The following is a 27,073-nucleotide window of genomic DNA, read 5'->3' as shown; positions in this document are numbered from 1 at the left end:
ATAAAGAGAACTATGAGTGATTTACCTTTTAAAATTGCAAAAACTTAGATACACACATTGTTCTCTGTATTAGAAAGCTTGCAAAAAGGTATAGATTCAAATAATGTTAGAGATTTCTTAAATTTTTTTTCTTCCAGATTTGGGGCAGCAAGACAGCTCAGTAGAGATAGGGAGGAACCAGGCCTGGAGACAGGAAGACTTGGGTTTAGATCTGGCCATAGATATGTGACTCTGGGCAAGTCACTTACCCCCCATTGCCTAGCCTTCACTGGTCTTTTGCCTTAGGTGGTGAAAGGTAAAGGTTTTTTAAAAAATCTTTGAAGATCTGCATAAAGGTATTGTGGAAGTAGAAAAACTCTTTACCTTGAAGGTTTATTCACTGAAAGGAAAAGTGTACACAGTGAAGAAATAACAAATTTTGGGAAACATCTTTTTATTGGCATCTGATGGATATAAATAGTTTTTGCATTGTTATCAGGTTTGTTAAAAATAAATCATAATTGCATTCTGATGCTAATAGACTGTAAAAATGGAAAATCACAAATTTATGAATATTAGACTTATTATTTCTCTTCTGCAACCAAACCATTCCAGAGAGGTCCAACCTCAAAAGATAGGGCACAAATAATGTACAAAGGGGTATCAAACAAACCCTCCATGGAGGTGTCTATAGCTGTTAGGTATGAGACACTAAGACTGTTAAATCAGATTCTTATAAAGGAGCTCCTGGTATCAGGTAAAAATTTGAGATTATTTCCCTGAGAAAGAAATTAAATTTTAGATTGCTTTTAAAGAGTCATATGACATACATCATGGATACTTCATCTATAGTTTTGGCCTGAAAGTATTAAAAGTTTCTCTGATTTTAATTTGTGGTTTGGTAGTGCTCTTTTGTGACCTATTGAATATTACTATTTTAATAGAAATTTCAAAGATAACATAGTCAAAGTAGTCACCAACCTTCTGGTGATGAAGCTCTGAACTTGGACTAAATCTTGGATAGTAGACAATAGTCTGTCACTAGGACCATGCTCAAAGCTTGATTGAAGCTATCAGATCTTGTCTCCTCTGCTCATGAGCCCTCAGGAACCCAGAGTCATTTCTACACTGAAGGGAGCATGAAAGAGCTTTTCATAGCTGCAATTTAAAATTTGCTACATTCTTAAGTGGTTCTTTTTTTCAATTCTTGGGTATGCATTTTCCCACCTGGGAATACATTTCCAATTTTAAAATGGTAGTTGCTAAGAAAATATGATTTGATGTACAGAAGCCATTATATGACTTCTTAGGAAGTTGTTCACTATTTTTCTGCAACTATATCTGTTTAATCATTGTTCCTCCACTTAGCCCTGCCTCCTCATACCTTGTCAGTTATACCAAACAGTGTTAAGGGCTCTTGAGAATTGGTGGAGGGAATTTAAGGGGGAGATGCTTTATATTCTGTCTTTTCAAACTCAGAGAGTGGAGTAATTTTCTCTTTACTTTCTATTTGGGTTTTTTCAAAAGACCAACCGAAGTGCCTTCCAGTGTCTACAAATGTACCAACAGTATAACAAAGACTTGAAGCGGAAGGAATGGACAAAAGAAGAAGACAATATGCTCACACAATTAGTTGAGGAAATGAGAGTTGGAAACCATATCCCTTATCGTAAAAGTAAGTCCGTTACTTCTTCAGTCCTCTCATTCTACTTCTCTCTCAAGGTAGTGCTCTACTTTAGAATGTCTGTGATTGAGAAGCATTGGGTTTAAATCTTAGATGTTGCATCCTGATGTAGTCTAATACCTACTTTTTTGTTGTTGTTGCTCAGTCATTTTTAGTTGTGTCCAACTCTTTATGCCCGCATTTGGGGTTTTCTTAACGAAGATACTAGAATGGTTTGCTATTTCCTTCTCCAGCCCATTTTATGGTTGAGAAAACTGAGGCAAACAGGGTTAAGTGGCTTGCCCAGGTTCATACAGCTTAGTAAGTGTCTGAGGCCAGATTTGAACTCAAGATGGTGAGTCTTCCTAACTTCTGGTGTAGCACTCTACCCACTGTCCACCTAGTTGTCCTCTTTATTTGACATAAAATATTCCTATCGAACATTGTTCATGACAATGGGATTCTCATGAGAAGTATATAAATGGCATACATTTGAGACGTTCATCATATAATAAATAAATGAAAAATGTCTGTGGGCACAGATTATATATAGATTTTAATAAGTCATGACAATTGCATTTAGCTATCAATCTAGAAATATGCTTTTCAGAATTTGTTTCAAAAGAATCCTGTTTCCTAGTTGTCTACTACATGGAGGGTAGAGATTCAATGCAGTTGATCTATCGTTGGACCAAGAGCCTAAATCCCAATTTGAAAAAAGGATTCTGGACACCAGAAGAAGACGCTGTAAGCTTGCCTACCCCCTATTCTCTATCGTTGTATACCAATCACCTTCTCATGTATCAGCCTATATCTGTATGCATTTTATGTCAAAAAGATTATTTTTCTAGGCCAGTATTCTGGCTCCATCTACGAGGCCAAGGGACTTTTTGTGGCAAAGCTTGATTGCCCTCCATAAAGTTATGCTTATTGTCTAAATCAGAGGTGCCACATACATGGCTTACAGGCCACATTCAGCTCACAACACTCTCGAGGGCAGCCCAAACCAAATTAAAATGTAATTGGGACATATTTAACAAAATAAGTAGCAACACAATATAACAGATCATGTTAATATGTGGTTTTCTTAATCAATATGTGTCTGCAAGAATCCTTGTATATTTGAGTTTGACACCACTGATCTAAGTAGTCAGTTCTGTCTTTGCTGCCGTTTCTGAATTTCAAGACCTTTTTTTAAATCACCTTCCATTCATCTGAAAACTGGGTATAGGCAATTTGTAAATTTCCTTTTGATTTGTGTATTCCTGCCCACAGAAATTACTCCAAGCTGTTGCCAAATATGGAGAACGTGATTGGTTTAAAATTCGGGAAGAGGTGCCAGGTAGGAGTGATGCCCAGTGTCGAGATCGGTGAGTTGGACTGAGCTTTGTGGAAATGAAGTCTCCCTTTTGTTGTTTTATATTAAAATGTTTCTGGAGTATAGGAGGCTTTTATCCAATATGAAAGAAGGCCTGAGGTTTTTGTAGCCAAGTGATTTCTTGACAGTGTTGAGGATGTTTGGCTTTTGGTAACCTCATATTTGCCTAAAGGTCACAGACTGACTGGAGAGATGTCCTTAGAATTCATTTCTTGATGGGATGTCTTTTGGGCAAGATGCAGTATTCCTATTTGGATTGAGAATAGCGTTTCAAACTAACTTGGTAGCATAGTCTCAGCTTTGAGTACAATGACCCTGAAACAGCTATCTCCCATACATTTTCCTATGTAAAAATTAGGTAATCTTCCCTTGCTCTCTCCTTTGTCAAGGCAAATGAATGATTTATCTGAAACTGCTTTAATTTCTCCAAAGAAACTATTCTTCTTTTTAACCCTTATATTCCATCTTAGAATCAATACTGTATATTAGTTCTATAGCAGAAGAGTGGTAAGGGCTAGGCAATGGAGGTTAAATAACCTATCCAGAGTCACACAGCTGGGAAGCATCTGAGGCCAGATTTGAAGTCAGGACCTCCCATCCCTATGTCTGGCTCTCTATCCACTGAGCCACCTAGTTGCTCTAGGAACTACTTTTTAAAGTTGGTCATGGGATAGCTTTTCCTTTCATCAAACCTTGGAAATTTGGTATGACATGTATCCATTCCTGGCTGGAGATTGGAGGTTTTTGGGGGAATGAGCTATATTTCTTCAGAGCAGACTTAGAGTAGTAGGCTCGACAATGTATAGTGGTGATCCTTCCCACCCAGAATAAGGCAGGGATTGTTCTTTGTTTGTCTTAGTATCCTTGGCTTGAGATGGCACTTGGAGTATCCTCAGCTACCTGGCACATAGTAGGTACTGTCATCTACAGACCCCCCAGATCATTCTCCTTCCTTCTTCATCAAGTTTGGTATTTAACTTACAATTTCTCTTTCCTCCTAACATTTGCCCTCTTACCTTGAGACTTCAGCATCTGTATTTACTTTCCTTCTAACTCTGACTACTTGGTTACTCAGCTTATTCACTTCCTATGATTTTCTCCCCTGCTTCAGCCATATGCAAAGAGGATCATACTCTTAATCTTGCCATCACCCACAAGTATGCTAACTACCTCTGTGTTCAAGAATTCAAAAAATTTCCTTATCAGGCCATAATTTGTTGGCTTTTCACTTTTCTCACTGCCTTATTTTAATTTATCAATTGCTACTCCTCATTCATGACCTGACCCTTTATTTCTCTTCTGGGATTTCTCCCCTAACTAGCTACTCTCATCTTTTCCCCCTATTAATCCCTTGGTGAACTAGTTCAGCTCTGCACTGTCCTCTTTCCTTGAGTTCCTGACCCCTTATCATTTTATGACCATTGTGCTGAACTCTAGTTTTGCATCTCCAACTTCCTTCAGACGAGTCAAATTGGATGTCCAGTAGACATCTTAATCTCAGTGTGTCCAAAAGACCTCATTATCTTTTCTCCTAAATTCTCCCTCCTCTTTCCTTTCCTTTTTCTCCAGAGGGGCAGCATCATCCTCCTAGTCTCCCAGATTCACAACCTAGGTGTATCCTAGACTCATCACTTACTTTCACCCTCCATATCCCAGCTATTGCTAAGACCTGTAGATTTCACCTTTGTAACCTCTTTGCACCATTTCCCTATCTCTCCTATGGCACTGTCACCATCCTAGTGCAGGTCCTCCTTCATGCCTGGACTGTTGCAATCAGCCTGTTCTACTCCAATTCCTCTTCCACTCCGCTGCCAAAATTATTATTTTTTTTCTTTTTAAACCCTTACCTTCTGTCTTGGAGCCAATACTGTGTATTGGCTCCAAGGCAGAAGAGTGGTAAGGGCTAGGCAATGGGGGTTAAGTGACTTGCTCAGGGTCACACAGCTAGGAAGTGCCTGAGGCCAGATTTGAACCTAGGACCTCCCCTCTCTAGGTCTGGCTCTCAACCCACTGAGCTACCCAGCTGTCCCCCCCAAATTATTTTCTTAAAGTTCAGCTCTCTCTCTTTCTCTCTCTCTCTCTCTCTCTGTTTCTCTCTCTTTCCCCCCCTTTTAGTTATTTCCTCTATACTCTGTACATAGCTATATATACCCTTCATAGATTGGTTTCTTTGTTATCTCCTTCATTAGATTGTAAACTCCTTGAGGGCAGGGACTATCTTTTACCTTTTTTTCTATCCCTAGGGCTTAACATAATGCCTGGCACATAGTAGTAGTTTAATATTTATTAGCCGACGTAAGTGCTGTAGAATGAATAAAGGAAATCAGAATACCTCAGATGGCCCAATTGAATTTTTAAGCCGCCTTCTGACTACCTTCTGTTACTGTATTTAAAAGGAAATAAGCTTATTTCTGAGGGCAGAATGCATTTTTTTTCTCTTATAGATTAGTCTCTTTTTAGGCTTTCTATCACAGTTGCTTGGAACATTGTGCTAGCAATAGTCATGGTAAAGTTTATGTTCTAGTTCATTTTTTTCCCCTAGCTTCATGTTGTAGTGTTAAGGCCTAGCTTCAGAGTTGACTGCTTGACCTTGTCAAACATTCTCCCATTTGATGCTGATCATATGAAAGGTGAGAGAATGTAGATGTGTCTTTGAGATTCATTCCCTCTGCTATGGCAGCACTTTCAAAGAATTGTTGATGGTGGTGATGCATGTCACGTCAGATAGATCTTATTTCCTGATATCTAGATTCTTAGTGAAGAAATTATAACTAAGAATAATGTACCAAAGAAAATCTAATCCTAATCTACTTTTAGAAGAAAATAGTACTTGTAATCCTTTGACTTTAAGGCATAGCCAGACTGTAGAAAAAGAGGAGTAGGAGCAGACAACTTCTAAAATGTCCATTATCTGTCTTTGATTTTTAGATATCTAAGAAGATTACATTTCAGCTTAAAGAAAGGGAGGTGGAATGCAAAGGAAGAAGAAAAATTAATTGAATTAATAGAAAAATATGGTGCTGGTAAGTTAGTGCTCATGTATTTTCTTTCACTATCTAACAAGTTTGAATTAATTTCCATTTATCTTAAAAGGTTGATAAAAAATGAAGTAAATGACACCGCTTTGACTTGAAAAATAGATCATAATGTGTAGCATGTCTTGTTAGTGATTTTACATACTACAGTTCTCATTTCCTAGTAGTAGATCAAAGTTCAACTAGTAGATGTGTTATTTTTAATAAATTCAATTAAATTCAGCAACTTCTGCTTTGTGTTAGGCACTAGGGTTGCAGAGATGAACACAGTCCCTGCTCTCCTGCTTTATCTCCTGTCAAAGGAAAGAGGTGGGGAGTTTTAGATCTGAAATACTGGTTGCAGCAGGTGTACAAAAGCCACTTCTAGGCAACAAATGAAATTCATTGTGATCTAGGGAGTTGTTTTCCTCTCCCTAATTCTGTAATTGCCACAACTTGGGTGAAAGGTAGAATTTATAAGTCAGAAGATATCCTTGCTGTCCCCCAGCAGAATGGTCACTAAATCTGGTCTCCATTTCACTTAGGTTTCTCTGATCACATTGTTGTACATGTAACTGATGGAGCATGGCATAGCTGTGCCATAGGAGGCTCTAAAATTACCACTTCCTAATGTTTTGGAAAGCATAAAGACTCATACTAGAAAGTTGCCCTTCAAGTATGGATTCTTTTGCTCTGGTCTGTAAGCCCCAGTCTCTTAAAGATTCTCTATGTTGTTTTCTTTGATGTTGCTAGGTCACTGGGCAAAGATAGCCTCTGAATTGCCTCATCGAACAGGCTCCCAATGTCTGAGCAAATGGAAAGCCTTGATTAGGGTAAGGTGTGGGAGTTGGTTTTTTTGTTTTTGTTTTTTAATTAATTTCTTCCTTTGCCAAGACCTAGGAGCACAGCATCTGACAGAGAAGGCTATTAATGTCTTTAGAGCTAGAAGGGACCTTAGATGACATCCTGGAAAACATGGTGGAGTCTTTAGTCAGGGAGCATTTCCTTCCAGAGAAAAGGCTTCTTAACCCTTCTGATTCATAAGCAAAAGAACTTTGCCTAGGTTTCCAACAGCTCTGCCTTGTTGAGGTTTTTAACTTGACTTGGAGCTGGGATGTGCTGTCAAGCCTCTGCTTAATGAGCCTCTAAGTAGCTTAGTACTGATATTACTGCTTTGTAAGGGGGCAGTCTGTCCAGAACCACACCTGATTTCTTGGAGGAAATCCTTCATTTCTTGAAGTCCCCTTTTGTTATTCAGAGCCATTTGTAGGATTGGGCTTTACTGTTATTTCTTAGCAAAAGAGGGAGGAATAGAGACTGAAAAAGGTAGAAGCAAAACCTTTCCTTTCCCACAGAAAAAGAAAAGACCCAGAAAACGGCAGAAGTCTCGGAAGAAATGTAGTTCTTGCTCCTCCAGCAGCAGCAGCAGCAGTGAGGATGATCAGCTGGAGTGGCACAATGACCTGGAGAAGGAGAAAGATGCTGAAGGAGGAGCACTAGATGAACACCAGTACACAGTGCCCAGCATAGACTTATGGATGCCTACCAGACACAGTCATTCTGAGCCATGCAAAGATCCAGGGTGGAGCTATTCCAGGCCCTCCACTATTTCCCCTTGCCTTTCCAAAGCATCTGGGACCTCCAAAGATGGCAGCGAGGCAATTCCAAGTGTAGCAGTGGCAACAAGAAGGGATTTTAGCCAGAACAAAGACACTTTGGCCCCCACTATGGACATGGAATACACAACACATTCAGCTGACATTGGTCTGGAGAAGCCACAGGAAGGATTAGAAGAGGTAAGCCATTTGACTAGCCTTAGCCTTGAGATGTCTCAGTACATTCTGTCTAGAAGAAGACATTTCAATGTGTGTAGAAGTGAAGAGGGGCTTTTCATATTCTTTGATAGTTACTGACCCTTGAGTTTAGATTCAGTACTTGCTGAATCTGATATTCTTCTTGTCACTTAGTGGAGAATGCAGCCAGTGTGTCCTCCCAAGAATGGAGTACAAACTTTAGAAATAAAATGCAACTTTTATGTACACAGTATAATCGTGCCTTGAAAAGGCTTAGCTTTCTGAGAGGAAAAAAGTACTCATTGCAATATGGTAAATGGAGGGTTTTTCTACAGTTGGTAAGTAGAGCCAGCTACTCTTTTTTTTCCTCTTGATTATGTTCATTTGCTTTTTCAAGCAGGCCTCCAAAACTGGGAAGCGTGTCTTAAAAGTTCCCCTGAATGATGTGAAAAAGGTGATAAGGATCAATACCTGTTTGGAATACCAGAAACTAGTAAGAACCTTTATGTGTTTGATTTAAAAAATTTTTTTTTTTGCTTTGACTAAGAATATCTAGTCTTCATGTTGCTTGGTTTTGGCAGTTTCACTCTTCTTTCCATCCATAACCATGACAAATCAAATGTTAGTTTCTTTGCTTTTGTTCACATTTTGAGCGTCCTTCAAGGACTCACTCTCGTTTTGGATATATCCTTTGCTTGGATAAATTTTTTTCTGGGCTTTCCTATTTGTATAAGAAGGATGGAATAGGCAGGAAGACCACTTTGTGATGCAATAAGGAAAGGGATGGGGGGAGCAGGACTTAGGAGTGGAAGGTGTCTTTTGGATAACAAATACCATCACTATCATCTGGACCTAGAGGCAAATGGTTCACCACAGGCTGCTGTCTCTCCTCCAGCCCCAATATTTAATACCATTACCTTTATTCTAGCCAAGTATCTTTCTGGCACCTAAAAGTAGATGGCTACAGAGAAAATTTGGGGTGGCCAGAGTAAATATGAACTGTGATTCTCCTGATTTTGACTCAAGTTCATGTTTGGAACTTGCCCCAAATAAAATATTGGAGGTTTGGGGAAAATGTCTTCTATTGCTTGTGTCCAAAAAGTGCTTCCAAGGAGTGCTGTAGTGTTGTAAGATAATCTTGAGCACCCCTCCCCTGTTTCTGCTTCATAGAAAGAAAGGCTAAAGAAGACCCACCTATTCACTTCATCTCTGGCATCCAAAATGGACAATGGAATGGCTATAGAAAAAGTGGTGCAGGTGTGGCACAAAACTTTTCTGAGTAGACAGCGGCAACAGAAGGTTGGCATACAGAGGAAGAGGCTGGACCGCAAGCTCTTGATGGCTGTGACTCCTTGGGTGGGTGATATCGTCATCCCTTGTTGGAGTTCCAGGAAGGCTGTAACAGTGCAGACTCGAGGTACCACATAGGGATAAGGGAGCAGGGGATAGTCAAGGGTTTCCTTCTAGGCCTTTTGTCCTAGGCAAGAGAAGTTAGGTCAGTTGGACTAGTGCTTTCAGAAATCAAAGGATTAGTGAATTAGGTGACATGGGGAGATAACTGTTTTTAAGAGAATACAAAAATGTTTTAAGAAAATTAAAATTCCAGGGGAAAGCCCCAAAACATGAAAGAGGAAAAAACAAATTAAATTCCTAGGTGACCAGAGTAGTGAATATACATGGAATCTTATCATGTGTAGAATGGTTCATAGGATCCTAGGATTTGGAGTAGGAAGGAGGATATAGAGAATATCTGGTCCAGTAGGTCTTAGAGTGTCATCCCCAAAACCATTTCAGGAGATCCATAAAGTAAAAACTATTTTAATAATAGTATGAAGATTTTTTTCATTTCTAATTCAGTGAATATTGATAGCTATAATCCACGTAACTAAACTAAAGCTTGGGAGTGGTGGGGGGGGAGGAATTTCCTTAGTAATTTTTAAGTGTGAAGGGATCCTGAGACCTGCTTGGAGTTGGAGAACTGCTGATCTAGTCCAATCTCTTCATTTTAGAGATAGGAAAATGAGTCTCAGAGATGTTGAGTGGCTGGCCTAACATGAAATAGCTAGTAAGTAGGTAAAACAGGACATTAAACAAGGGAAAACAGTTGGGTGGTGGTGTAGAAAATGCTTATAGTTGCCTTTTTTAAAAATGTGAAGAGAGAACTTGGAAGACGGGTTAGTTTCAGAGAACAGAATGGAACCAGTGGGTAGAAGATCCAGGGAAGCAGAATTTGACTTAATATAAGGAAGAAATTTAACTGTCCAAAAATGGAACAACTCCCTTGCAAAGTAATGACTATAAAGTAAAAATTCCAGATACTGGAAGAGTTGGAAAAAGAGCCTAGGTAGATTAACTACTACCAAGTATGCTCTAAGAGGGGATTTTTATATACTAAGTGGGAGGTGGACTTGATGACTTCTGAAGTATCCTTAGACTAAAAGACCAATTCTTTGGGATCCTATTTCACTGGAATGGGAGACATATGGGAGAAGACATAGGACAGTTTTTCAAATATTTGAATATCCCTGTTGTCTCTGAAGCCTCTGATCCTATTCTAGCCTATATGCATTCCTAAAAGAATAAAAGAAACATCTCATAATTACTGAGTGCAGAGCCCTGGGGTATAAGTAGGAAAGCATGATCAGTCATTCTTGGACATTCTGATTGGGACAGGAAGGAGACACAACAAACAAAGGAAACTTCAGCTACCAGTCTGATGGAAAGGCCATGTGTTCCTTAGAACTTAGCAAGGCATGTCATAAGGCCTCTTCTTTCATATTATCTTTCCACTGATAAAACCTTCTTCCTTTCTGATGTTGAACTTTTGACAAGGTCAAGGCATGAGAACTTTTCTTTTCCAGGTCTTCTCACTGTAGCTGCTGACAAAGCAGGGGTTACAGCCCCTACAGAAGTCATTGCCAAGTCCCCTTTCCAAAAGGGTCAATTCCCCTGGCTGCAGGGACTGGAATGGAAATGGACCCAGTGTCCTGAGGGTGCTGCTTAATGTAGTAGCCAATTTATTTTTTTTTTAATATATAAAATAAATATCTCAGAAGAGTTGAATTTAGGGTCTGTTGGTGATTGTTTTACCTGGAATTAAGTTCCTCAAGGGTAGAAACCTTATCATTCTTTTCTCCATACTTGACATACTGTTCCTTTGCATAATAAATGTTTGTGAGGAAAAGAGTCCTCAAAGAGGGATATTTCCATGTCATCTTTTCCAACAGCACTTTAATATTAGAGGAAGGTTAATGATGATCTGCCTTCCTTGCTGTTCTCAACTCAGTAGGGCAGTCAGATTTGGAAGTCTGCAGGAGTTGGGACAGGTCCACAGTTTGGTAATTTCTTGATTTCAAAGTATCTGGGTTTGGGGCAGCTAGATAGTATAGTAGATAGAGCGTCAGGGGTGGGAGGACCTGGGTTCAAATCCTGCCTCAGAAACTTAGCTGTGGGACCCTGGGCAAGTCACTTAACCCCAGTTGCCTAGCCTTTGCTGCTCTCCTGTCTTAGATTTAACTTTTAAGACAGAAGGTAAGGGTTTAAAAATAAAAAACAAACAAACAAAGTATCTGGGTTCCAGCCTTGTTCCTTCTCACTCCTTCTGAAGCTGATTCTCCACTTGAACTTCCCATCTTAGTTTACAAGCCAGGGAGCCCCCAGAGATTGTTAAAAGAGAGAGGTTTTTGTGGCTGCAATTTTTTTTACATTGGACTTTTTCCTCTCCACAGCAGAAGCCATCATGACAAAGTTGCAGACTGTCCATCTAACAAGTACACCTGTGTTTACATTGTTTATTCAGGTAAGCAGAGGTTGGCTTGGCTCTGTTGGAGTAGAGGAAAATAAAGGAAGGGGTAAGGGATAGTAGTTCATAAATCTTGTACTAGTGGAAAATGACTGCCAGAGATTGTCAGAAGTGATGTCCCTAGGACACACTTCCTCATGCCACGCAAATGCAAATGAAAGCAAAGTTGAATAATTGAGTCCATCCCATGAACTCAGGGACTTAAGTCCAAGTTGGATAGAGGGGAGCATCTGTGAAATGTAGGTGTATTCTACTGAAGGTCTCCTGGTGGCTTCAGGTTCTTCTCATCATAGATACTTTCTCCTTTCTTTCCACTTCATTTTCGTGTTTCATGTTGTTTCATAAAGTCATTCAGAAGGCTATGCCCTGGGCTTCTTCTTCACCCAGAGTCTAACTAGAAGCAGCACCTCAGTCCCCTGTACCCAGAGCTGAGAGTGAGATCTCGGTCCACTCTATGGTCAGAGAGATGGTGTTGGGACCTCCCTGGGTTTTGCTCTGTAATTATGGCCCACCCCTCTTCATGATGCCTGCCCTATTTACTTCCCCATGCTAACATTTCTGATGTGCTGGAAAAATGACCCACTAGTTTCTCTAAGATTTCCTATTACTACTCAGCTGGCATTTTCAGATCTTTGTTGGAATAGCTGAGTTATGCTGCTTCCTCCTCCTCTCGATTCCTAATCTTCCTGATTAATCTCCCTACTTTTGCGGCATTCTTAAGGACCTTATTTAGTGTCACTTGAACTTACATCTAAATCCCTGGTTCTTTAAGCATTTCAGAAGGATCTAAAACCCAAATGCCCATTCACTGACATCCTGCCCACTTTGAGCATCGTGATTGTTGTGTAAACCCTAGCATACATCATTATCTTAGCCATTTGGCAGGTTAGGTTTTGACAGGCCTGGGTTACTAGGTCCACAGGAAATCAGAAGAATATCTTCTCCTTTCTTTTAAAGACTAACTAATGTGTTTTGCCATTAGCTGTTGCAAATTGATACTGATGGCTGCATGAAGGTGATTGGAGAGAGGAAGACCAAGCAGTCAGAGCTGCTCTGGGCTATTACTGGAAATCCACAACAACCTCAACAGGTAGGAGGTGGGGAATGGAACACTTGAATCCTATTTTTTAAAACTAGAGGCTAAGTCATTTGATTTGCACTTCTTACCTATTATGTCCCTCCAAAATAGGCAAGACTGTAAACAACTGAGTGAATCAGACATGAGCTGTATAGAATGGACCTTGGACAAGTCAGTGAATCTCTGGGTATCAAATGCCTTATTAGTGAAATAAGAGACTCTTTACCTTGTTGTCTGTAAGCAGGTGGCCAGACCAGATTATCTCATAGACATTCACACTTTTCTTGTCAGCGTGTAACTTGAAAGAATTTTTCTGCAAGCATCAAGCCTAGAAACACCTCAACAAATAACATATTGTTAATTAGTTTGCATCTTTTCTGTTTTTCTAGGCATCTTCCAGTTTACAGAAATCTTCAGGTACAGTTGTGTTTTCTCCTTGCTTTTGTCATTCACATTTTGCAAAGGAATTTCCAGAGCTGGAGACTGGGTTTGTTCCTGAGCATTGTGGTTTAATTTTAATACCTTTTTAAAATTCATAAATTTTTTTAGACTTTTATTACATTTCCACATAAGTTTTCCAAAGTCATATGATCCATACTGTCTCTCTCCCTTCCTCCCTCCCCACTCCCAGACCTGACAAGCAATTCAATTTGGGTTGATTTTATTATCATGCAAAACATATTTCCATATTATTTATTTTTGTAAGCAAACAATCTCATAGAGCCAAATCACCAAAACATATCCAAATAAAAAAGTGATATATATTTTCATCTGCATTTCTACTCCAACTGTTCTTTCTCTGGAGGTGGATAGCTTTCTTTTTTTGTAAGTCCGCATAATTGTCCTGGATCATTATATTGCTGTTAGTAGTAAAGTCTCATCACATTTGATGGTTCCGCAATATTTCAGATACTTTGTATTATGATCTTCTGGTTCTGCTTATTTCACTATGCATCAGTTCACATAGGTCTTTCTGAAATCATCCTGTTCAACATTCCTTATAACACAATAGTATTCCATCACCATCATATACCACAATTTGTTCAGCCATTCCCCAATTGAGGGACATCCCTTTAGTTTCTCATTCTTTGCTACCACAAAAAGAGCAGCTATAAATATTTTTGAACAAACAGGTCCTTTCTCATTTTTAAAAATCTGGATACAGACCTAGTAGTAGTATTACTGGATCAAAAGGTTTGTATTCTTTTATAGCCCTTTGGGCATAATTCCAAATTGTGTTCCAGAATGGTTGGATTAGTTCACAGTTCCACCAGCAATGCATTAGTGTTCCAATTTTGCCACATTCTCTCCAACATTTATCATTTTCCTTTATGGTTATATTGGCCAATATGATAGGTGAGAGGTGGTACTTCAGAATTGTTTTAATTTGCATTTCTCTAATTGAGAGATTTAGAACATTTTTTCATGTGATTATTGATAGCTTTGATTTCTTCATCTGAAAACTGCCTATTCATATCCTTTGACCTTTTATGAATTAGGGAATGATTTGGATTCTTATAAATTTGACTTAGTTCTTTATATATTTGAGAATTGAGACCTTCAGAGAAATTTTTCAAAAAATATTTTTCCAGTTTGTTGTCTTCCTTCTAATCTTGCATTGGTTTTGTTTGTACAAACCCTTTTTATTTTAATATAATCAAAATTATTCATTTTATATCTTGTAATGTTCTCTGTCTCTTGTTTGTTCATAAATTCTTCCCTTCTCCATGTATCTGACAGGTAAACTATTCTGTGTTCCCCTAATTTACTTAAAATACCACTATTTATGGCTAAATCATAGCTATTTTGACTATCTTGATATAGGGTGTGAGATATTGATCTAAACCTAATTTTTGCCATACTATTTTCCAACTTTCCCAGCAGTTAATACCTTCTTGTTTTGTTTTTGTTTTTTGTTTTTTGTTTTTTTTTTTAACCCTTAACTTCTGTGTATTAGTTCCTTGGTGGAAGATTGGTAAGGGTAGGCAATGGGGGTCAAGTGACTTGCCCAGGGTCACACAGCTGGGAAGTGTCTGAGGCCGGATTTGAACCTAGGACCTCCTGTTTCTAGACCTGGCTCTCACTCCACTAAGCTACCCAGCTGCCCCCCAGTTAATACCTTCTTGATTATGATCCCTTTCCCTGTTTCCCCCATCCCAAAACCCACCTCCCAATCAACTAGAGTAGTGTATTGTCTCACATCAGCAAGTTTGAGTGCTAGATTCCAACAAGGTTGCATTAAATTCTCTTGAATGGAAACAGCAGCTCTCCAGGCAGAATCCTCAGTACAGCTTGTCATTCATTATCTCTTGGGTTCCTTCTTACCAAAGGAAGGAATATCTGGAACTAAGGTTCTTTACCACATTTGACAAGATGAGAATGGAGTTTGGATTCATACATTAGCTGTGCTCATCATTAATGAGGGAGAGTTGATGCTCACTTTTCCATGATAATGAAGGAGGATTCTGTTTCATGTAATCTTAAAGTAATTTTTCTTTGGAATGTTTGGTATGATCTTTTTTTAGAGAGATTTACCTAGATTACAGTGGGCTCAGGCTAAGTTTAAAATAAATTTCCCTTCTTTGAATCCACACTATCTCTGGTACATGAAGCTCAGGAAGCATGCTGAATATGCAGGAAAGACAGGCTAGGAATAAACATTTGAATTGGGCAACTTATATTTGGATATTTAAGAGCTAATGTTAGAAACTAGATAGGCATATTTGGCCCAACATCTTGGTCCCTTCCCAAAAAGAAAAAAAAAAAAAAGAAAACTTTGAGCTGATTCTAAGACAACTGTGTTTTTGAAGTGTGTCTAGTACCTAAAGATAATAGTTAAAGTTTCTGGTGTGGAGGGGAAAAGAATAAACATCTGCCAAGTATATCCACTATTTAAATTCTTTTCAGACCCTGAATCACATTTATGCCTCATTTTCTCAGACACAATCGTACACTTGTTAAAATATGGTCCCTTCCACATTTGCTCCATTCTGGCTCAGATCTCAAGCTCAGCATAGTATCTAGAGAAGAGCTGCCTTCTCCCCTATAACTAGATTCTTAACTCCATAAGAACAAGTATTTGGTCTTCTTTCTCTCCTACAGTACCTGACATATATGGCTGAGCATACAGTAGGTACATAATAAGGGTTTATTGAGTGAATAGTATAAGAGGTTTCAGGGTTTATTTAGGCAGTGGCTTCTGAGATTGGATTATGATTGGTCTGCCCTCAATTTGCATATTTTTGTGTCTCTCACAGGCTGCCTGCTGATGAAGGGAGTGGGCAAAGAAACACAGAAGAAATCTATCTCTAAGATGAAAGATTTGCCAGAGTCTGCCCAGCCTGGGCCAACGCTGTTACCAACTTCTTTTGGTCCCATATCAAAGCCCAAGACTGTTTCAGAACTTCTGAGGGAGAAGCGGCTAAGGGAATCCCGAGCTAGAAAGGCCTTGGAGAGCACAGTGATCCTTTCCCCTCAGGTGCTGATCACCCCACCTGTGATTCTTCAACAGTCTCTGCAACCACTTATCCCTTCTACTCTTGCCATGACCCAGCCACTGGGATCAGGGTCAGCTGGGAAACCAGTTGCTGTGGCTTCAAGCCCAGTAGCCACATTTCAAACACCTTCCCCCATCATAGCTTCCACCAAGTCCCCTGAGAAAAGTTCTAGCACAAATAACTCTGACTCCTCCCAGGGAAATGAGGTCATTGCTGAAGAGAAAGTAAATGAAGCAGAGGGGACCTCTGCTCCCCAGGGTGGGGCCCTCATCTCAGGTCAGTCTTCTTCTTTGATGAGGGCTGAAGGACACTCTGTTCCTAGTGAGAGCCCAGTCCCTGCAACAGCAGCTAATCCAGTCCTAGGAACAAGCCAAATTTCTACCAACTCGGGGCCAGCTAGCCTCCTGTCTTCCCAAACCACTATCACCTCAAAGAAACAGGAATTACCCAACGCTCCTCCTTTTCTAGCTCCATCTCAAGTCTCTATGCAACAGCCCAAGCCCATCAGCCTGGTGCCTGCCCTTTCAGTTCCTACCTGCAGTCCACAGGTTATCTCCAGCAACATTTTTCCTATCACTTGGGTAGTTACTACACAAGGGCTTGTCCCTATGTCCATGTCAACCTTTGTAGGCCTCCCTGGATCAGGCAAGCCAGCTGGAACCCCTGTACTTCCTGTCCTTGGTGGAGTAGCCAGAAATCAGGCTACCCTGAAGCTATTGCCTTCATCAATAGTTAAGCAGAGCTCTAGGACCCCTGAATCAAGCCCCACTTTAGCCAAAAGACCACTTATTGCCAGTAAACCTCTTATAGGAGACCTGCCCTCAGGGATAGCTGGACCAAACCTTCCAACACATCTTCCCACCACAACTTCATCAAATACAGGAAATCACTCAGGAAAAAATAGTCTTCCTGAAGATAAACCTTCTCCCAGGGAAGTGAAGACAGCTAGAGAGATGTCAGCTCCCCTTCCCCGGCCTGAGACACAGCCCCAGACCAAAAGCCCCATAAACCAACCAAGGACAGAGCCTGATGGCTGTGGTTGTGCACCCACCCCAGAGGCAGAGAACCCAGCTGGAGTGACTATAGGAGACCAGGATCCCATGCAGAAAAACCTTTTAGTGGAGACAAAAGACCAGCTTCCTGTTCAGAATGGTAATCCTGGAAAATCACTTCCCATCCCAACAGAGATACCTAAGCCCATTACCCAGCAACAAGAAGGGTTGGCTGCCCAAGACAGTCAGCCTAAAGCCTTGGAGCCTGGGAAAAGTATTCTGGACCTGAATCTCCTCTCATTAGAGAATGAGGCTTCCACACGGGAGTGGCTCAAAGGAAAGCAAGGAGTCTGCTTGCCCCCACTTCAGAGCACGCTGCCCTACCTGCCTCCCTTTCTGTGTAATCTGAAGACCCTTTCAGGGCTTCTGCTCCAAAAGAAATCTCTAGAGCAGAGAGCAGCTACCATAGTGGCACAAGGAAGTGTCCAGGACAAGAATGATGTGTCCAGACAAGATGTGCAAGCAGCTCGGCATCTGGTACAACAGCAACTTAAGGAGAACCCTGCATATCTCCTCCTGAAAGCCAGATTTTTGGCAGCTTTTGCCCTCCCAGCTTTTCTTGCCACTCTTCCCCCACCTAGGGTTCCAACCACCCTTTCACGGACCTTGGACAGAAACAGTGGGAGTGAGGAGGAAAGGGAAGAAGAGGAGTGCTCCCAGTCAAAGACAAGGCCCAAAGATGGGGATTGTGGTGAAAAGGAACAGTTAGTGAGCACAGCTGGAGAGACCCAGTCTACCCCAGAGGCTTCTATCCAGGTAAGGTCACTAAGTGGACAGGGAAGCTACCTCAGGGAATCTGTTGTCTAGGGAGGTGAGGAAGGATATAAAAAGCTGGAGAGGAGCAATTCCACTTCTGTAAACCTTAATGGATTTCTGGCTGTCACCCTGATAATCCGGTTAGATTAGGGAGAACAAGAATACTTTCCCATTATCTTTGCTGTTCTGTTACCCATCCTTATTGACCAGAACTCAGTCATGGCCCAGAGCTACTAAAGGTGGCCAGGAATGGAAAACAGCCTTAGTTGAATACTCTATTTATTTAGTATGTGTCTGGGGTCTCATTTCTTTTTAAGAGGGATCCCTGTTTCAAACCCACCTAGGTTTATGTAGGCATTGCATCCAGAATTCAGCTAGGTTTTTTGTTTTTTTTTTTTTAAACCCTTACCTTCCGTCTTGGAGTCAGTACTGTGTATTGGCTCCAAGGCAGAAGAGTGTTAAGGGTAGGCAATGGGGGTTAAGTGACTTGCCCAGGGTCACACAGCTAGGAAGTGTCTGAGGCCAGATTTGAACCTAGGACCTCCCGTCTCTAGGCCTGACTCTCACTCCACTGAGCTCCCCAGCTGCCCCCTCAGCTAGGTTTTAAAGATGAGTGAGTGCTCCTGCTTCTCTCTATGCAAAACAGAAAGCCTCAGTAGGTCTTTTGATAATCACTACTGGTCTTATTCTACTGAAAAATTTAGAGAGAGGACTTTCCCCTTCTCCTAAAGTAGAAATACTGTAGGTAAGTTAAAGATTTTCTTCATAATGCCTATTTATTGCCCTCTGAATTCTATCTTTAGCAATAGTAGACCTGTTTCTTTTTTTTTTTAGGTGAAGTTATAATTTAGGTATAGTGTTTACCACAATTTCTTAGTTTTAAGAAAAATGATTACACTGGTCTTTGAAATAAAGGTCCTCCATGTGTTACTCTCCATTCCTCCTTTACTCGATTCTTTGACTAAAAGGTGAGCCTTCTTGCCAAGGTCAACCCTTCTACTTGTACTTATAATTCCATCCCTTCTGTCTGCTTCAGCAGAATGCCCTCCAGTTAGCCCCTCTGTCTCTTCCTCTCTACTGGCTCTTTCCCTGCTGCTATTTACAAAAATGTTCGGGTCTCCCATCTTTAAAAACAACAACAACAACAACAAAAACCCTCCATTGATTCTACTACCCTATATATCTCCTTGTTACAAAAAAAAAATTGTCTGCTCTCCTTGCCTACTTCTCCTTTCCCTCTCTTCTCAACTCCTTGAATTGCATATAATTTCACCTCTAAACTATTCTCTCCAAAGTTACCAATGATCTCTTAATTTCCAAATTTAATGGCCTTTTCTCAGTCCTCATCCTTCTGACCTCTCTTTAATATTTAACATGATTGATCCACCCTCTTCTCTTGTTGCTCTTATTCCTCTTAGTTTTCTTGATATTGCTCTCTTTGGGTTCCTCTGCCTGTTTAGATGTCCACACCTCAGTCCCCTTTACTGGGTCATCATCTACATCCTACCCCCTTACTGGGTATGCCCCCCATCTCTGGCCTAGGCCCTCTTCTATCTCTAGTGATCTCATTGGCTTTCAGGAATTCAGTTATCATCTCAATGTAGATGTATATATATTCATCCCTTTTCTATTTATTGAGCTCTAGTCCCACATCAATAATTGCTCACTAATATTTATTCCCTAAACCTTATCCTTTTTCAGTTATTGCTGTCAAGGGCATCATTGTCCTTTTAGTCATCCAGATTTGAAGCCTCAGAATTTTCCAAGATTTTTGACTCTCTTTCACTCCCCTGTATCCAAGCAGGATAAAATGTGTGCTCCCTGAGGGCAAAGATGGTTTTCTTTTCTTTGTTTTATTCCCAGGATCTTTTGGTAAGTGTGCTTAACAAATGACTTGATTATTACCTTGTACAAGTCAATCTCCTGGGCCACAGTTGCCTCATCTACAGAATGACTCTAGATCAAGGTTTCTTAACTTTTCTGTGTCCTGGATCCCTCTCTGAGTTTGATGAAGCCTGTAGACCCTTTCTTGGAATAATATTTTTAAATACATACGATAAAATCACATAGGATCACAAAGTAAACCAATTATATTGAAATACAGTTTATCACCATATTAACAAAAGAATTCACAAACACCAGATTCAGAACCCTTGCTCCAAGAAGATCTTCTGCCTCTTGCTGTTTTGAACTTTGTGATTGTGTGTGTGTGTTTCTTTGTTTATATATCTGTTGACAGCTGTTGTTTGTTCAAAACAGTTTCCTTCTTTCTTGATTGTGGTTAGTTCTTGTCAGTAGGAGGTAATATGCTTAAACTTCAGAAGAATGCATAAGTTGCATAACTTGTATTTTGATAGAGGAACACTACCTCGGTGTGGGGCAATGTTATGGTGTAATAGTTGCTAGAATGATACTGAAGAGACCTGAGTTCTATTACCAGCCAACACATTAGCTCACTAGGTGGGTGAGCATGGTGTCTTTCTGTTCTATTGGAAAATAAAGGGTTAGATTAAATGATCACTACAGTTCTTTTCAGCTATGAATTCTGTTCGTATTTTTATGTAATGCCTACTCTCCACATACTGTCTCCCTTGATTCGTATTTCAAGAAAACTATAGATAATCTGTGTTTTTCCAATATCTAGTCCTTTATTTATTGGTGTTCTTTAATCATTAATTGGTAGTTATGTCCATCATATTTTTTCCCTTGAGATTAAGCACGCTTTCCTGGTTCCCACTCTCAGAATGATAATCTCTTTCTCAGATAATCGGTTTGGAAGTGCCATTTTTACCATAGAAAGAAACATCCTCCTTTAGCATTTTCTTGGGTTGTCAGAGTAGACACTCTTTGTACTATGGCAGGGATGTTCTGAACAACCTTGACAAACACCACTCACAGGAACTATGGAGTTTGATGGTCATATGCTCTCTCAGAGGTTTTGTGGAATGAGATGGCAGGAACAGAAACCTGCCTCATCCACTGCTTTGAAAGGTTTTTAAAATATTGTGGGGGAAGCAATGACCAGTTTGAAAAAATTCTCTTAGAGGTATTGCTCCAGTCACCTCGCCTTCTTTTGCAGATGTAGGGGACTTTTGGAGCAGAACACAGCATATAATGTCATATATATTCATTAGGTTTTTTTCCTTTCTTTTATTTGTTGTTGTAAGAGATAATTCTCAGGGTGGGAAAAGAGTTTAGGAAAAATTGTGAAATGTAAGTAATATAACCCCCAAAGAGCAATAAAAAAAAGTTCATAGTGGTAGTTTTTTTTTTTAAGCCAACAACAAAAAAGTGGTACTTGACTACCTTGAAAATCTACTTCCTTAAGTTGGCATTGCTGAGCCCTTTTCAGACCATGACATATCTGAGCATAAGAGAAAGAAAGATAACCTTTCTCTCCTCTAGTATTCTGTCCATCCCCAACCACCAAACCTAGAAATGAGACAAACCTACAGCTCTAGATTCTATTTGTAGAAACCTCCTTAAACATTCCCTGGTTTGGGTCGGGGGGGAGACACAGTGGGGAGCAGCACGGGTTGGGGCAGGATGACTAGCAGGCCATTGGGCCAGATCTTGTCTTCCTTGTAGCCTTACAAGGAGAATTCCTTAATTCCTTTCCCTCTACTTTCCCCTTTGTCACTCTGGTATCTTTGATTACTCTTTTTTCTGAATTTTGCTTTAGGTCTCTCCCCATCCTGACCCACATGCCATGTCCAGTGCTCTTGATGCTGCTGATTTCAATGTGCTGAAGACCAGAAATGCTGTACATGCCAGGAAGCGGAGGAGGGTGTAAGAAGGGGCAGGGGAGGTAGGTCAATTGTAAATGGGTTCGAAGGGTCCTGAACACATAAATAATGCCATGATATCTTATAGCCTACAGCAATTTTGTATACTCCTCTTCCTCCTCCCTCTCTTTTTCCTCTATCCTCTCTTCTTTCTTTTCCTCCTCCTCTTACCTTGTTGCCATCACTCTGCTTTGGGAGCAGACAAATTCTGCCTTTAAAAAATTCTACCGCAGGGAGCATCTAAATGGCTCAGTGAATTGAGAACCATGCCCAGAGATGGGAGGTTCAATTCTGGCCTCAGCCACTCCCTATCTGTATGACCCTGGGCAAGTCACTTAAACCTCATTGCCTAGCCTTCACTGCTCTTCTGCTATGGAACCAATCTACAATATTGATTCTAAGACAGAAGGTAAGGGTTTAAAAAAAATTCCACTGTACTTTTCATGTGGATGAGGAAGAGGAGGCCTAAGGCCCTGCCCACTGATACCTTCAGAAAAGTTGTTCTCTGTTCTCTCTTAAACCCTTACAGCAGGGGCTCTTAATCTGAGCTCTGTAAAAGTGGTTTTTTATATTTTGACAATTTCAATACGTTGATTGACATTTCAAGATAATTTAATTCCTTTATAATTCTACATATTCTATTTAAATTAAATAAAAACGTTATTCTGGCTTCACCTGACTACCAGAGAGAGACAGGACACAAAAACAGTTAAGAGAACCACTAGGAAGCTTGTTGGATAACCAGTTTGTCTGGAGTTGTCCACTTAACAAAGTCCTTAATGACACTTCTCCTCATCCATTCTGTCAGCTTGCTTGTGTTCTACATAAAAAGATCTTGACTTTTGCTGAAGGCAACAGTTGGATGGAAGCAATTTGGCAATCCTTGGCAGCCCCTGCTTGTTCTTCTGTTGCAGGATTCCTGACCATGAAAACTGCCTCTGGAGCTGAGAAAATCTTAAACTTGCTTAAAACCTACTGACTGTGCAAAAATTTAAAAAAAAAAAATTCCAAGAAACCATGAAGGATAAGAAGGCCTTTTCCTCAAGAAGGCTTCCTCTGTACAAACAGTATTGAGTCAACATTTCTCACATAGCTCCTCAATGAAGACCAATTATCACACTAATCACCCTGGATTATCATTCGTACTGTAAGCCCTGGAAATCGGACTCTTCTGCAAAAGGCTCATGCCACTGCTCTGTTGCACTAGCACACAAGAAGGCCAGGTGCCCCAGCAGGGCTGTGGGCTAGGGAGGAGGAAGAAGAGAGAAATGGAAGATTATTTATTTTTGCTGTCAAAGCTCTATTTTGTATGAACACTTGGTTCTGGATCAGAAGAGGTGACTGGGATTCTCAGTTCTTCCACCTTCATTGATGTTGGTAATGGTCCTTTGGCTGCTTTGAAGTGATAACACTTCTTTAATTGGAGGGGTTATTTTTTTATGCAAATAACAAGTCTGAGTGTTTGGAGGGAAAGATATAAATATTTATATGTGTGTGTGTGTGTGTGCGCGCACATAGATGCTAGATGTTCTATTTTCTCATTAAAAACCCAAAAACTAGCTTTATTTTCTCAAGGGTGTACTGTAAGTATACACACACTCACATTCAGCCCCATACTTATCAATATGAAGCTATACATAAAAGCCTCAGACTGATGCTCAAGGCCTCCCATACTTTCTAGTTGGTCATTTACATGTGAAATGGCTAAATATGAGAGCTAGAAGAGACCTTGAAGGAGTGTCTGGAATCAGCAAAGGTCTGAATCTTGGCTCCATCATTTCCTTGCTGTAGAATCTTGGGTAGAACTATAACTGGGTATTTTCTTCATTTAGTCAAACCATTTAGGAGTGGGGACAGATGGGGAAGGTGGGGGAGAGAAATGTACCATTGAATATCAATCTGATAGAGTTGGTTGGACAGTAGTGGTGGTACAGAGAACACAGTCTAGCAGACAGTGGGTAGGTAGAATGTGGGCATAGAGGACAGTTCAGCCCTCAGAGACCTACCACTGTCTCCGAAGGGCTTGGTAGTAACAGTGAGCCCTGGGAAAGGAACATACATAGTAGATCCTGCCTCCCCTCTGTCCCTTGTCAGAAATCTGTATAAAACTTTGGTTACTTTACCCTTATTATAGCTCTGGTCCTTTAACAAGACATTTAATGACTCTGGGCCTCAGTTTTTTCATCCATAAAGAACAGGGAAGAATACTACTTGCACTGTCTCTGTGTCACTAGGATTTTGTGGAGAAAGCACCCTGTAAACCTTTAATACTATATAAAATAGCATTTGTTAATAATCTGTAAAGAGGTTTAGACCAGATCAAAGGTGTCAGATATGTTGCCCACAACACTTCCAAGTGCAACCTGAACTAGATTAAAATGTAATTAGGAATATTTAATAAAACAAATAAAAATACAATAAAACATAAGTAATGTTACATTTTAAAACTAAGTTAAAGGATCTTTATTTACAGATTAGTGTGACACCACTGGACTTTCAGTCATGTCCAACTCTTTATGACTCCATTTGGAGTTTTCTTGGCAAGGATACTGGAGTGGTTTTGGCATTTCCTTCTTCAGCTCATTTTACAGATGAGAAAACAGAGGCAAATAGGGTTAAGTGAATTGCCCAGCTAGTCTGAGATCAGATTTGAACCAAGGAAGATGAGTCTTCCTAACTACAGGCCAGACACTATCCATGTTCCACCTAGCTGCCCAAGGCTGGATTAGATGATTCCTTTTTTTTTTTTTTTTAAACCCTTACTTTCCGTCTTGGAGTCAATACTGTGTATTGGCTCCAAGGCAGAAGAGTGGTAAGGGTAGGCAATGGGGGTCAAGTGACTTGCCCAGGGTCTCACAGCTGGGAAGTGTCTGAGTTCAGATTTGAACCCAGGACCTCCCGTCTCTAGGCCTGGCTCTCAATCCACTGAGCTACCCAGCTGCCCCCTGGATTAGATGATTTCTAAAAGTATCTTCCATTTTAAATCCTATAACTCCTTTATTTGGTCTGGGCCCTTGTCTTCATTTACATAATGACTCTAGCCATTGTGGATTTTTGAGTTCTTTCTGTTGGACAAAATGGAGAAGTATGTTGATTATTTTTTTAATTTTTTAAAAACTGGTGAGTTCTAAGGCTAGAAGTTTCTCAGAAAGCCCTTTCCCAGGGCTCACTGTTACTACCAAGCCCTTCGGAGACAGTGGTAGGTCTCTGAGGCTTCTGGAACAAAATCAAGGCATGAGACCAGGCTGAGTAGAAAATGAAATCACGGCATCCTTTCAAGAGGGGAAGATGACAGACAAGTGCCTTTCTCCTCCGTTCACTGTATAACAGAAAGGAAGATGTCTCTATTCTTTTTTCCCCTCCAGACAATATAGTCTTACATCATTCCTGTTTTCCTAGAATCTGATGGTAGTTGGGCCTTGGTATAGTGTGATTTTGTCTAGAATAACAGCATTCAAAGTGCTTTGGGCCAATCCAGGTGTTGACTTATGCTGCTGATATACCATACTCACACTCCCTGGAAGGGTTTTTCAAAGCTCTTACGTTTTCTTTTTCTTGCCCTCTTGCTAAATTATTATTTTAATAGGGTTTGCTTTTATTTGGACACCTGACCAAACTCATGGCCAAATTTAGAATAAATAACCTTTCAGGTTTCTCTTTCTTTATAAAAATACTACCTGGTAGATTGTTTTTTCTGTGTGGTCCTGTGATTTAATCCTTGTAGGGAAATTCCCTTCACTGATGCATGTGGACCTTTTAAAGACTTTTAAGAGTCAGCTAGGAAAGACAGCTAAGGTAGCACAGTGGATAGAGAGAGCCAGGCCTGGAGTTGGGAGGTCCTGGGTTCAAATTTGTCCTCAGACACCTCTTAACTATGTGATCCTGGGCAAGTCACTTAACCCCAGTGCCTAGCCCTTACTACTCTTCTGTCTTAGAACTGATAAGACAGATGGTAAGGGTTAAAAAAAAAAAAAACGTTAACTGGGCCACTGAGAAGTTAAGATGTTCTCATGGTTACACAACTAATACAGTCTGAGCAGGACTTGGGCTCAGATCTTTCTAACTCTGTTGCCTCTGATAAAAATTATTTTGGTTTCTTAAGTTTCATTCACATTCCTGTGAGGTAAGTAGGGCAGATATTTTATTATTGGTGTTGTCTAAAGAACTCTTGTTTTGCAATGGATAAACTATTGCTGGAGAGATGAAGTGGGGGGTGAGGTGATGGAAAGTCACTTGATGCTTCACTGTTAGCATTTTTTAAAATCTTCATGCTATGGTCACCTTTCTGTTATTTTCTCTAACTAGGGAAATGCCCTAGGAATCCTTACCTACCTTTAGTCTTCTCTCACCTTGAACCATCTTCTCCCTCCTCTTCTTTCATTTGTAGCAGCTGGGATGTGAGGAAACCCAGGATATTGCAGACAATTCAAAACTGAAGGTAACTCCACTGTATCTCATTAATAGCAATAATTGAAGGCCCACAGGCAGAAGTTCCAAGAGCCAAGGATTGTATTTCTCCAAGAAACTAGCTCAGGAAACAAATTGGAGAATAATTAGGTGAGAGGTAAAATTGTCTGGGGGTGGGGCCAGGTGAAAAAGTCTCCACATCTCCCTCCCAAATCCCATATCCACCTCCTTGCTAGTCAGCTTACTTTACCTAGAAAAATGTCTAGGAGGAGGAGTTTAGTTTAACTGGATTAACTAAACATTAATATTAATGAGTTTTGACTCCTACTCTTCCCTTGTTTAAGATCCAAGCCTGATCTGCAGATGCCCAGTAGTTGGTAGACATTCATGCTGCATACCCATCTCTCCCAAATTCCCTTGTCCACCATTGATACATAAAGGAAACACCATACTTGGGCTGCCCCAATACTTTTCTGTTACCTCCACAGAATTTCTAGAAAATCAGTCAACAAGTAGGTAGTAAGTCCCTACTATGGACCAGGTACTGTGTAAGGTACTATGGATCCAATAATGAAACAATCCCTACTCTCAAGAAACTTATATTTGAATGGGGGAGAGGGGAGAAAACAAATACCTATAAAAATATATATAACATAGTTACAAGTTCTCCCAAAAGTATACCCTGTATAAAGTGAATAAATACATATGTATACCAAGTAGTTAAATTCAAAGTAGTTTGGCGGGGTGAGGGGGGGAAGGAAAAGCTTCCAAATCAGTGTAAGGTGTCTAGGACAAAGTCGTAAATTATGTTGGCTCAAAGAGGAACCCATTAGGTCCCATGTGCTTTTTTTTTTTTTTTTAAACCTTTA

At 40.2% G+C, this 27,073-nt stretch overlaps 1 protein-coding gene across 1 annotated transcript in view; it reads left to right on the top strand.

Annotated features, from left to right (window-relative positions):
* Window positions 1–24,204, top strand: part of SNAPC4 (small nuclear RNA activating complex polypeptide 4) — a 49,880-nt gene extending 25,676 nt beyond the window's left edge. Inside the window, exons 11-24 of the mRNA XM_044663936.1 lie at window positions 1,507–1,654; window positions 2,283–2,389; window positions 2,918–3,012; window positions 5,949–6,043; window positions 6,788–6,867; window positions 7,390–7,830; window positions 8,225–8,320; window positions 8,998–9,244; window positions 11,556–11,626; window positions 12,612–12,719; window positions 13,097–13,124; window positions 15,965–18,012; window positions 21,695–21,820; window positions 22,712–24,204. Coding sequence (XP_044519871.1) covers window positions 1,507–1,654; window positions 2,283–2,389; window positions 2,918–3,012; window positions 5,949–6,043; window positions 6,788–6,867; window positions 7,390–7,830; window positions 8,225–8,320; window positions 8,998–9,244; window positions 11,556–11,626; window positions 12,612–12,719; window positions 13,097–13,124; window positions 15,965–18,012; window positions 21,695–21,805 — 3,675 coding nt within the window. The 3' untranslated portion in view covers window positions 21,806–21,820; window positions 22,712–24,204. The remainder of the gene's footprint in view (window positions 1–1,506; window positions 1,655–2,282; window positions 2,390–2,917; window positions 3,013–5,948; window positions 6,044–6,787; window positions 6,868–7,389; window positions 7,831–8,224; window positions 8,321–8,997; window positions 9,245–11,555; window positions 11,627–12,611; window positions 12,720–13,096; window positions 13,125–15,964; window positions 18,013–21,694; window positions 21,821–22,711) is intronic.
* Window positions 24,205–27,073: the final 2,869 nt, after the last annotated feature.

This window comes from Gracilinanus agilis, chromosome 2 (assembly GCF_016433145.1).
Source record: "Gracilinanus agilis isolate LMUSP501 chromosome 2, AgileGrace, whole genome shotgun sequence".
NCBI lineage: Eukaryota > Metazoa > Chordata > Mammalia > Didelphimorphia > Didelphidae > Gracilinanus > Gracilinanus agilis.
This window is presented reverse-complemented; position numbering and strand designations above follow the sequence as displayed.